At 41.9% G+C, this 12406-nt stretch overlaps 1 protein-coding gene across 7 annotated transcripts in view; it reads right to left on the minus strand.

Moving 5' to 3' along the window:
• Positions 1-692: 692 nt before the first annotated feature.
• OSBPL1A (oxysterol binding protein like 1A) overlaps positions 693-12406 on the minus strand; it is a 75103-nt gene continuing 63389 nt past the window's right edge. For 5 of the 7 annotated variants that reach the window (XM_086740733.1, XM_086740735.1, XM_086740732.1 and 2 more), the window contains 9 exons: positions 12136-12318; positions 11544-11651; positions 11362-11451; positions 10984-11110; positions 7612-7728; positions 6707-6830; positions 5485-5575; positions 4537-4560; positions 693-1864 (listed from right to left, as the gene is read on the minus strand). In XM_086740733.1, coding sequence (XP_086596859.1) covers positions 1762-1864; positions 4537-4560; positions 5485-5575; positions 6707-6830; positions 7612-7728; positions 10984-11110; positions 11362-11451; positions 11544-11651; positions 12136-12318 — 967 coding nt within the window. In that variant the 3' untranslated portion in view covers positions 693-1761. Of the gene's footprint in view, positions 1865-3280; positions 3472-4536; positions 4561-5484; positions 5576-6706; positions 6831-7611; positions 7729-10983; positions 11111-11361; positions 11452-11543; positions 11652-12135; positions 12319-12406 lie in introns of all 7 variants that reach the window. The other 2 variants (XR_015257683.1, XM_086740734.1) reach the window with 2 other exon arrangements.

The raw sequence follows: 12406 nt of genomic DNA on the forward strand, positions 1-12406 counted from the left end.
CACAACCAAAAAAACCTGTTCTTACCAAAGTCACTCAAAATGAAAGAAGTTGATGTGTGGAGCTTTCCCTCTCTTGAACCTGGGTGGGCAGGCAGGAACTAACTGCTGGGTTTTTTTTTTTTCCTAGTGCTGAGTGTTCAATGCTGTGTGACCTGCTGAAGCACTGACCCAGCAGCTAAACTGTTTCTATGTATCTCAGAATCCCCCTCGAAGATGCACAGGAATTAAGACAGACTTCAAGAAATGCTGGCCAAAGTAGAGGTCTAAGTGCAGTGCTGAGGCTTCCAAGAGACAGTGCAGGTATTAAATTTCTGCAGCTCCAGGTCACTGTGATAACTGGGCCCTCACATGAAGGACTGCCAAAGAAAAGGCTTTCCCTTATCTATGCAAATATGTCTCAGCATCACTACCTTGGTAATTCTAGTAGCACACAGAACAAAAATAGAACACAGCTCCTTGCCTTATTCAGTTTCAGTAGTCCACCCTCAAGGTTAGAGCTGCAGCCTCACAGCAAATTCAAGGAGAAAGCTCTCAGTTTCCCAGCCATCCCCACCCCACCATAAGCTTGGGGAAAAGAGGCCCCTGAAGCTCATGGAAGCAGACTGTACCACTTCACTGCAGCAGCTTTTGGACTAGGCTTGCTTAGAAAGGGTCAGGGCTGTCAAACACCACTCACTTTGGACTAAATGGAAGAAGTTTTGAAGCCTTTATTTAGTAGCAATTAAATTATTCGATTAACACTAACCTCCAGACAGCAGTTAAAATATTGTACAAAGAGCAGCTTGCCCTCTAGAAGCTCTGTACACAGTTCAATATAAACTGACACTCTGAGATTGAATGCACCCCACTGAAAAGGGGTAAAGCAGCTGTGCACAGGAGGCCTCACTGAGGTGCTCTACTACCTTTGAAATGCACAAGACTTCCTCCCAAGGAGTTTGCACAGTACAGACACAGGTCCTGTCCCCCCACCACCCTGTTCCTCTGGGTCCTGGACTGATTTTTGCAGTGGTGCTGGGCACCAGAACTTCTAGTGCATGAAACAAATTCTTTTAAAACCTGTTACTAGTGTGCAGTTCAAATCAAATTCATAGATATTTAAATGGCTCTTAATTCCTTAAACCATAAGGCTGGTAGCAAAACAGGAGAGCAAAATCCAAAACACACTGCACAAAATATTGAATAAATACCTCTGAGTAATGTTCCCAGCTTAAACAACTGCATTAATGCTCCAGAGACAGGAACACTTCCGGAATCTCTGACCAGAGCTCAGGTTTTAAAGGAGTTACTTTAGCAAAAGAAAAGTCACTTTATGAAAAATTACATCTTTACAAAAGTGACACACCCTTCCTTCTTCATTTAAGAACAGAATATCACAATTACTGTGTGTGCTTTTAAACATTCCCATGTCACAATAAATAAAACCAGTTTTACTTGTGCCAATGTTACTATGAAAGAAAGTATTCACAGAACAGCCAAAGGTGTTCTATTCCTCATACACCACAACCTAATATAGGTGCATTCAGCAAACGGGGCAGCTTGAGACCACGGTGACTTACTTTGTCCACACAGGACCCACCATCAGCCAGAAAAATGATTCCCCTACCTATGGGACTGCAGATCAGGTACCACCAGATTTACTGTGGAGATGCTTAATATTTTGTTTGATAACATGTCAGTTTTTTCAGGAGATAAGTAAAACAATGGAAAACATTAAAACAGATTAAGACTTATTTGTATCAGTCACAGGATCCTTATTGCATTTTAATAAATATCAGGCAAGTTAAAGTAGTTTCTGTCCCAGTAGTTGCCAGAATAAAGCCAGTCCTGCGTACCAGTATAGGGGTTGGGGCCTTGATGGAACCATCTGCAAGGAAACATACAGCATGTTAGCAAAGCTATTAACACACACTTTTACAGAAGTTCAGAACTGCTTTGCTGCATTTTCAGCAGTTTACTGTTCAAAGGAGTTACTGTGATTGCAGTGGCAGTGGCCCTCTTGGTTTTAAATTCATAAGTGCAGTTAAACTCATCTTCAGTGGCTGCCTCCCCCTTTGCCACACTGATTAAATGTCTCCTAGGTGAGATTACTGGCACCAGTATTTTGTCACCTGAAGCATTCAAGACTATCATCACATAAATAAGGACAGGTACAATTTTACTTCAAAGCAGTTGTGAACAACCATTTTGGCATGCATAAGCAGTAACAGTTTTTGCAAGACATGTAAACACCACAAGCACCGCAGTCCTGAAAACAGAAAAAAAATTATTTCTCCAGGATCTAGATTTCCCCTTGTTTTTTAAAGCCTTGTTTTGCAATGCACTTAACAAGTGTGCCAGCTGCCCTCAGCGTAGATGAAATATCACCCACAGGCTGCAGGAAAAGTCCTCACTTGCTACAACTTAACTGTGCTGCACTACACTGTTAGCACTGGGGGCTGGGGGGTGTGTGCTAATCTAAATGCCCCGAAAGCTGATTCCGTCTGCATGAAGTTACTTGCGAGCTTTTGCTAAGCTGCTTGTTGCTAGGAGCACTGAAGTTTAGCACCTTCTTTCTTTCCTTCCCTCTCCCCTCCTTACCTAATCTGGAGGCACTGTGTATACACATGCACAGACTGCACGTGTATGTCGTGTTTTGGTGGGGGTGAGGGGGGCTATCTAGCTGTAAAAGAAGGTGCACTTACAAGGCCGTACTAGTGGCACGTATCCCCCAGTGGCGAGTACAACCCTGTCAGATCACCAGGGCGCAGAAGTTTGTCCTCCTTCCTGTCCCACGCCCATTTCTGGCAACCCTGCAGCCTGTTACTGAACACCACTTTCTGTTGGGTCCCAGTTACTCAACCTTCTGCCTCAGTAGCACCCACTGCACAGTGGCAGACCTCTGGCATTTTAACTTCTTGTATTTTGCCAAGTTGTGTTCGTGGCACAAGTCAGGTTGCTAGAAGCTGTTTCTGTGGTTAATATGCTCCTCAGCTTCCTTTCACATCCTCACCAGCCACAAAAGTCAGTTCTTCATTTGTACGCCTCACTGCAGCGCACACTCACTTCAGTAAATCATGTGTGTACAAGGCAGCCCATTTTAACTCGGCTCTTGTGTGTACCAACCGCAAAGTTCCAGAACAGAAATTAAAGCACATTCAGACCAAATATGACATCTCTTTAAAAACCAAAAGCATAAAGGCCACCAGTATGGCAGTGTCATGTTACAAAGCCGGGCAGCTGACAGGCAAGTCTTGCTTGGCTCAAAAGATCTGAGATGTGTATCAGAAGAAATGCCTTGTACTGTCTGCACGGCGGTAAACTGAACAGCTGAAGACTTCACTGGTTCTCCTGCTGTCCCCGTTAAGTGAACTGAAGTCAACAGAAATCATTCACCCCTGGCACTGTGCATGGTTCACTATGCATCAGCTCCACACAGGATGCGGCAGCTATTCCGGAGCGAGTGTGCCTGTGCACATCCATCTGGCTCCCCTCCTAGTTCACAGGGAACAGCAGCTCATTCCAGAGCACTTGCTGAGAGGCGGGTCTGTAAGCACAGTTACCTCATCTCAACAGGACGGGGAAAGGCAATGGGAAGAACTGAGTTTGACAGACACAGGAGACCCAAAGCTATCAGATAATCTAGCCAGGGAAGTGACAGGGGAAGGAGGGGACTGGTTTTCATCAAAAGCAACAGCCCACTACTGTGTTTCAGAACTGAACTAGTCTTTTACTCAAGATCACTGGTCAGTCTCTAACACATTTAAGTGTTCAACATGAATCACTTCTTTGGAAATACCAAGACCCCACTTCTAAAGTGGATTCAAAATAATTAAAAAAAAAAATCACTAGGCACTTTGGAGAATTGTCTTACGAGAGAGGAACTCTGCTAGACAAAGTAAGAAGCCTGCTTTTCTGTGGCAAGGAAATTGCAGTAGTTTACATCAGAGTTTATATGACACTGCAGATTAAGACCTACAACTGACCTTCTGGGAAGAGGCAGGAGAATTTCCCTTCACAGCATGCATTTTTGTTCCCCCCTACACACTTTACGTTCGTCCTTTGGAAACAGTCACGCTTGACATTATTACTAAACAGATCAGACACTAGGAATTTTCTGCCAAAGCTTTAGAAACATCCTGAAAAACAAAATATCCCAGGCAGCTACTGAGCAGGTCTACAGTACCTGCACAGCAGGAACTGAAGAACCTTGTGCATGGTGTCTGCACTAATTACACGCCTTGAAAACCATTGCTCTGAGTTGCCCCCTGGGAGCTCCCCAATTTCCAATACCAAGCTCAGGTGCTTTGAGCAATCCCTTAAGCTACTTCAGGTGCCTAGAAGAACACAATTATAACACTTGCTTTGAAAACACCTGGTGAGAGCTAGAGCCACTCTGAATTCAGGAAAGTAAGAGGGAGGTGCAAGGCTGTCCAGCAATGAATGCAGTTACTTGGAAGCATTACAAAGGTGTTATTTTCCACCAGTCTCAGGGCAGACAAACCCAAACACTGCAGGAGAGCAGACACAGGAAAAAGACAAAGGCAGACATGTCCAAACCTGGGACTCTGGGATGATGACTGACTTCATTTGAAAAAAAAAAAAAAAAAAAAAAAAAAAAGTGATTTATAGTTACAAACAGACATTTTAAAGATATTTAATCTACTGTGTCTGGGTGTATTAATAGCTAGTTAATGGGGAAGAGATGAAGCTCGCTTATAGAGTTTAGCACTACCTTTTTTTTTTTTTCTGTGAAGAGACCAACAATTTATTAATATATTTTTAAACAGATCTTGTCTGGTGAAACTAGATTCATTCGGTCATGTTTTCATAGTTTCTACTTAGCTTGTGCTTCAGAGCTCCCAGCTGACCTCTCTCATCTTACAGTAAAAAAAGAAAAAACTCAAAACCATACTGGCAGATCCCTTGTAAGCTGACTTTTCTCTTAGCTCTTATAACTTTTGTAGTTAGTAACCCTCTCAAAGAGAAGAAAATTACTTGGATATCTGGGTGACAGAAGTAATTTCACCAGCTTTGAGAATAACTGTATGCAGTGGGGATACAGTATTGCCAGCACACAGCAACTGATCTGAGAACTCATGGGCAATAAGCTATCAATTTCACTGGAGGAAGCACTTCCTCCTCTCTTTGTCCTTGAGGGAATTATAAATTAATCAGCAACAACAGTCCTTACAAGCGGCTATCAGTGGCAATACTTTTTTCGTGTCAGAACCAAGAGGTGCTCTGAAAAGACAACACAGTTTGTATCTGAATACGGGTGTGCAAGCAGCAGGAGGGAAGGAACTGAGACCAAGCCTGACGCTTCTCTCTGGAAGCACTACAGCCTGCAGGGACCAAGTCTGCAAACACAACAGTGGCACTACCAAACCTGATGATGTCAGCTCTTCGTGCTGACACAACACTGCGCAACACTGGCGTGGACTGGCAGTTAACCTCAATGTTCAAAACCTTTCTGTAACTACACACCACAGAGGCAAGCACACTAACCTCGTCTTCCAGTCTTCCTCTGACTTTGAACGATTTTTGCGGGCAGTCCTTTGTTTTTCTTCTAGCCTCTTCTTTTCTTCACTAGCTAGATCTTGAAAGAATAAAAACACACAAATAAAAATACAAAAGATGTTAAAGTGTAATATAAGACAGGGACATTACTCCATCTGATCCAGCATATAGATAAGGGAAGTAATAAAAGTTGTCCATTTAAAAAGCCTCCTACGTAACACAGAAGAGCTTCTGGTTCAGTCTAAAAACAAAGCCAAGCCAGGTGTGGCACAACAGAATTCCAGTCTTTAAGACGGAATGGATAAACACATGTTTATCCATGGCCTGAGGACCCTGAAAATCTGTTTACATGACAGCAAATTTGAGCTTGGTAGGTGGCATACCTACAATTTATTTCAGTAGGGAAACGGATTAAGATTGCTGGATTTCATTTCAGAAGTCTGGCCACCTGCTTCTTGTTAAAGCATCACAGAGTTTAAGATTCTTGCTTATATGGAAGAACATAAGCAAGCAGGTGGTGCAGTGGGTTCCTGGCCAGGAACGAAGCACCTATAAGCCACTCGTTTGCTCCCATCCATCCCAGTGGATTAGGGGAGAGAATCAAAGAGCAAAAGCAAAAAAACTTCATGGGTTATAGCAAAGAGAGTTTAATAACTGAAGAGAAAGAAAAAAGGAGGAAAAAGTGATGCAAAGGCAATCACTTACTGCCTTCCACCAGCAGATCTGTATCCAGCCAGTCTCCAAGCAACAGGTATTTCCCCCCACCACACACAACTTATTGCTGAGCATGATGTTATATGGTATGGAATATCTCTTTGGTCAGTTTGGGTCAGCTATCCTGGCTGTGTCCCCTCTCAGCCTCTTCCCACCACAAAAACAGAGGTGGCCTTACACTGTGCAAATGTCGTTCAGCAATTGCTGAACACTGAGGTGCTGTTATCAACACTGCTTTGGTCACCAATCAAAAACACAGCACCACATATGGGCTGCTATGAAGAAAATTAACTCCATCCCAAACAGACCCAGTACAGGTGGGTGACACACTTTTCACTAGAAGCACACCATAACCTGCAGAACTCGCTGTGTTAAAGAGTTAGGTCTTGAAGCATGGAGCAGTGTATCTAACCTGAATGTGGAATTTCTTTTTTTTTTTTACAGTCCCTCAGTTTGAACAAAAAATAAAAACATCTTTGCCAATAGCTGAAGTTACCTATTTCTCCATTTTCCATGGCTCTGATATCCGGTCGTAGCCGGCAGTCAGTTTTGGGAATGACACTCTCCATTTCTTTGTCCAACTCATTCAAAGCCATGGCAAAGCTAGTAAAATTGTACATCTGAAATTCAGAAACAAAGATAAAAGGTGACTTTATGATGTCTCTAGCTGCTGGTCTTAATACACAAGAAAGCTGCTGTCTAAAAACAAACATCCCAGTGTTTTTTTATTATTTAATCACTCAAATTAGGAATACTCAAGATACCAGCAAAACTGCACTGTCAGGCAGTATGTAGGTGATCCTTGGTGTTTCTGTTTAACCAGGCCAGCATTCAATTACTCAGGACACTACTTCTCTCTTATCTTCTTTTTCCAGCCCTACTGGTATTTTCCCTATCTCTCTAGAGAGATTTCCCCCTTGATTAACCCACTGAGGGCTCCTTTTCTTGTTCCAGTTCTCTTGTCTTTCCAGTTATGGACATACCCTTGTATTCTGCTCAACAGCTCTCCGGCTCCACAGCCCTTCACACCCCAACTCCTGCTACAGAGGCTTTGCAAGCGTCTCCTAGGAAGTGTTTGACCTCTAATAAAGCCATTGAGAAGAGATTTCTCACAAGGCAAGTGCCTCAGTGAGGGGAACAGGGTGGAGAGAAGAGGTGGGGAAATCCCCTATACCACTAGCTGCATGAAGCATCTCAATTTCCAGAGAAATCCAGCTAACTCTAGAGTCTAGTTAGCCCTCCAACCCCACATTGTAGACTTAAAATTGTAGTGGGAAAGTTTGCTGCAGTAAATAAGCAAATCTACGCTTGTAATTAAAGAGACAACAAATAGATTTGCTTTCTGTTGAACACAGAGTAACAGGATAGTGCACACTTTCAGTAAGCAGAAGTATAGCCAACCTGTGCTGAATTTGGAGGTCTTGGAGTTATTTTCCATAGCAAAATACTTCCAGGAATAACATACACACTCTCAGAATCTGGCAACGGCATCTCATCTGGTTCCTCAGTATTGCTCACCTAAAGGTAGCACACAAAGAAAAGAGGAGGAGTTCTTTGGAGTCATAAACCATTTACACTCTTCATTCAAACACTGGAGCTTACGTACAATTATTTCCTTGACCAAAAGTAATAACTTCAGCAACAAAGAAACATTTCTAGATGCTTGACAAGAAAGGTAACAGCACTGATATAGAATATATACTCCCAACTCCCTCCAAAGGGAAGACTACCAGCAGCTTCTTGCATCAGCATCTTTGTAGATATAACCTCGATGCTCAAGTGTTAAAAAAATTCAATTTTCATCACAGAGATATCCCATTTCCTCAAACACAAGCATTTCCATGCCTGTTATTTAACTCTCATTACTACTTCATTAAAGTTGAAGGAACAGAAGTCACATTCCTCATGCTTCCACATCAAAGAAACACCAGCACATGATACAAATGCTGCCTACAGTTTGTGTGCAACAGAAAACCCTATACTATTGCTCTTTGCTCAGAGGAACCTTCCTTTCCATTGGCCACTACACTACTGAAATGGCAAACTGCAAACATTAAATTTCCCCTTCTGGGAAGGGCACCCTATGAAGGCTGACATACATAGTCAGTGAGAAATGGTTTTCCCAGAAAGGGAAAAACTCCACCCAGGGTTACCAGGACACTAGAGAATAACTGGCGGCCACAGTGTGTGGATGTGTTCTGAACTAGTTCTAAATCATCACCCTTTTTACACACAGCTTTAAAGCAGCTGAGGTTCAGTGCTGCTGATATTAATTCTGCCACACAAGCATATGTCACAATACTGAACTAAAGCCAGCTAGACAAGGAATACGGCTCTCACAAGAAAACTTGGTGTCACTATCACAGCTAAAACCAGCAGCACATTGCACGTTTCAGAGACCCCTGGAGAGTAAAGCTGAACTTGAAGGCAACTAGTGCTTTAAATACTTTGGCTACACGCCAACAGCTTTAATCCTGCTGCTAATAAGCTTTGCTCTCCGATGGCTGTGTCAGATAATACAGACTGATGTTTCAGTGTAAAAAATCCCAGTACCCCAACTGGACTCGGCTGTCCTCGGAGATGATTCATGAGTTATGCCTCCAAGAAAATTAGGAATTATTCAGGATTCTGTTTCACCGTGGAGCACTTGGGTACAGTGCTTTTAAAAATGAACAGCTTGCAAAGTAACCAGAACAACATGCAGACCGAGGTCCCTCAGCTATTAAGAAGATAAACAGGGCTTTTACTTGAACTGTGCTGGCAACCTGCCATTCTGTCCTTTAAAGGACACTGATCAATCTTTCAAAAATTGGGAATTTTAATCAGAACAGATCAGAAAGATACCCCTGTATCAAAACAAAGACACTTCAACATCAGATTGTCAAACTCCAAAACAACTTTTACCAAAAGCCTACAACACACACTGCAATTTGTGCCTTGTTGGATACATAATCTTAAAATGTCCTAAGAGTGACAAAGAACGAGGTAAAAACTGGTTTTTCATGTGTTCTTGCCGCAATGATCCATATTTTACATTTAGTGCTACTCAAGCTCTCAGTATTTTGCTAGGAAGGTAGTAACAGACTTGGCTAAAGCAACATCACTGGTGTCTGTAAACCAGGCAGGTGTCAGGGCAGCCGCTGTTGCCTTACACTATGCTCTTGAATACATTTGCACTGAAAATTCAGCACGAAATGCTTAATCATGATTAAAAAAGGCTCTAGTTCATTCAGAGCAGAACCATCCTGGTCTACCCCCAGGTCTATTATAACTCTTCTGATGTTGGTAAAATATCACCTTTGCATACACGCACGTTCGTCTAGCTCCCTGCAAAGTCATTTTTCCTTAAGTTTTATCCCTATAAAAATCAACGGGATTTGGGGAAAACCTGGGGCAATCTGCAAAAGGACTTGCATCCCTTGCCCTAAAGAGAGACAGAAGTGATTCTTCATTAGTAACAACGCAGCGTGCAGAAATAGCTGGAAAACAACTAAATAAATCTGAGAATTCTAATTAGGAGATGTTTGAAAGGCCATGTACTTTTATTCCCGAATGAATCCTTCACTACCACGAAGGGGCAAACCACATTCCGACATTCTACATGAGACCTGGATCACCTAGCTACTCAAAACCCATAAATGACATCAGCTCCTCAAACACAAGGGGGCACTGGGAATACATATTCCAAGACAGGAACCTGATTCACAGTGCGCATTACAAAGTTTTCTGTTTTCTACACAGAAATAGCTCTGTTAAATGAGCAGAAAAAGCGTGCTTTTCCAGAGTGAGAGCAACATTGCAGCTTGAGCTTTATGCAACAGGATGCTTCATTTTGAAGTGAAAACCAAGGATCAACCTCAGCATTGTTGGAAAACACAAAGTGGTAGCTGAACAAAGACACAGGGTATGTTTTTCTTTGCTCCTTTTCCCTAGAGCTCACAGGGTCAGACTCAGACAGAAACAGTAATCCCCAGTGCTTTAGCACTCTCCTCATGACAAGCACTGTAGCAATCTCAGATAAAGCAACAACCGGAACCTCTGCAGGAACAACTGCTTCCAGAGTATAAAAATTACCAAAATCCCAACCAACAAAAAATCTGGCTTCAGTCAAAGAGGAACAATCTCTGTTTTAAGCTACTGTGTGAGTAGTTGTTCTTCACCAATCTGTATGTTGTCACCATCACTATTCACCTTAAAAAAAACCCAACCAAACAAACAAAAAAAACCCACAAACACACCCACACTGCTGACTAGAAATCTGGAAGAATTAAGTTGGTTTTGTTTTTCCAGAAGGAAAAAAAAAAAAAAAAAGTAATTGCAGAGGAAAAAAGTGCAAGCATTTCTACAGTTGTGAAAATTTAATAGAAAGCAATACAAAAATTCCTTGTCAGACCTGGAAAATACTATCTTCTATCAAGATGAGAAATTAGTCTATCCTGCCTCTAGAAGTCCAAATCCTATTAGAATATGTTATCATACATGATCAGAACCATGGTCTAGCTAATGGATATGCTATTTCCTCCACGTGACTTGGGAGGAAGAGGCAGATAATGAACCAGCCAGTATTTAGATCACTTCTAGTTTTAGGAAGTTTGAACACAAATCCTTGAGAAAGCATTTTATCCCTTAATGCTGGTACTTATCCGATCTGTTTTGTATCCTACTAGGAAAAAGAGAATAAGTGAAAGGAAATCTTAATGCTCTTATATGCTACTAAAATATTTAGCTGTCTTAGCATGCTTTTGAGATACCACCTCTTTACATGATTAATACCTGTTTACCACTTTTCTTCTCTTCTGCATTTTTTTTGTCATTTTTTTTGTAAGCTTCGAATGTAGCTGGGTCAACACTGTACAAACATTCAGTCCACTTCCCATACAGTGCACAAAGTTTCTTTTTGCTGTCAAAAAAAAAAAGACTAAGTTTACAAAGGAGCTTAAAGAGATTTATTTCATAATTTCAGACAAAAATATTTGAAATAAGAACTTTCGAGAGCAACTCTTAAATCTCCATTATTTGTGTTGGACAATTCATAACCTTGCTGTTGCAGGTTCATGCCCTTGACAGACTACGTTAGAAGTTTTCAATTCTACAGCTCCCATCACAAACAGAAGGCAGCCCTTTCTTTCCCAAGAGGAACGAAGCTGTTACCTTTTGTCCTGAATGTAGCCTTCAACTTTGTGCAATTCCTTCCCAAAGAGGCCACAGGGCTTGAAGCTTAGTACACATTTCTCACCAGTTCTAAAGGCAGAACAAGAGTGCGCTAATTACTTCCAAATGCTTTTCCTCTTCAAAACTTGCAGTAAGTGAAAGCACTCGCGCTCTTAACTTACTTATGGTTCGTTATTTCCACGTTTCCATACTGCTCAATCCAAAGTTTGCCCACAATAATGTTATGCACACAGCACGTAGGATTTGTCCATGTGTAAGCTTCATTGTGTCTAAGGGAGGGGAATAAAAATTAAAATACTGTATCATTGTACTGGATGTCACTTTTGCAACAAGCCATCACGTATAAATGGCACCAAGTCTTGAAACAGACAGGGCAAGAAGCCAGGAAACTCAAGAAGTTTATTGCTATTGATTTTATCAATTCCTTAAAATTCAGTCACTGTTAGCACTGAATGGCGTGAGGAAAGCCAACAACACTCACATGTGCTAGTCTTAGTAAGACTGACATCCAGGCATCTGCAGAACATACAGACACAAGCCCCAACTACTGCTACTATTGGTACGCAGTATATAAAGAGAAATTTCGGACACTCCTTTCATCTTCTCATCCCCTCCTCCCTGCAAAGTGATCTGCCACCAAACATTAGGATGTGGGTGTTAGACATGTCCATTCCTAAGCCATGAGACTCTAATGCACACTAATCATCACGGATGTGGACACTGTGCCTATGCAATTAGTACTTATCAACTTACTCAAGAAGCTCCAAAGTCATTGTGCCTTTTGGTTCTGCTTCCACACTCTTGCCCCAGAATTTGAGTTTAGGATAAATTGATCCATGAAACACAAAATCATTATTTAAACCTTCAGCGTAGAAAGCACTGATTGGCGGGTGATGGCTAACTTGCTCTGAGAGAAGTCTAAATCCAAGATCATCTCTGCAAAATAAAGACAACCAAAAGCATGTATCGACGTATCAAGCGTAGTGAAGTTGCAGTTCTTTTCCCCAGGGTGAAACAGATAGCT

The sequence above is a fragment of the Chlamydotis macqueenii genome, chromosome 2 (assembly GCF_036417535.1).
Source record: "Chlamydotis macqueenii isolate bChlMac1 chromosome 2, bChlMac1.mat, whole genome shotgun sequence".
Classification (NCBI taxonomy): domain Eukaryota; kingdom Metazoa; phylum Chordata; class Aves; order Otidiformes; family Otididae; genus Chlamydotis; species Chlamydotis macqueenii.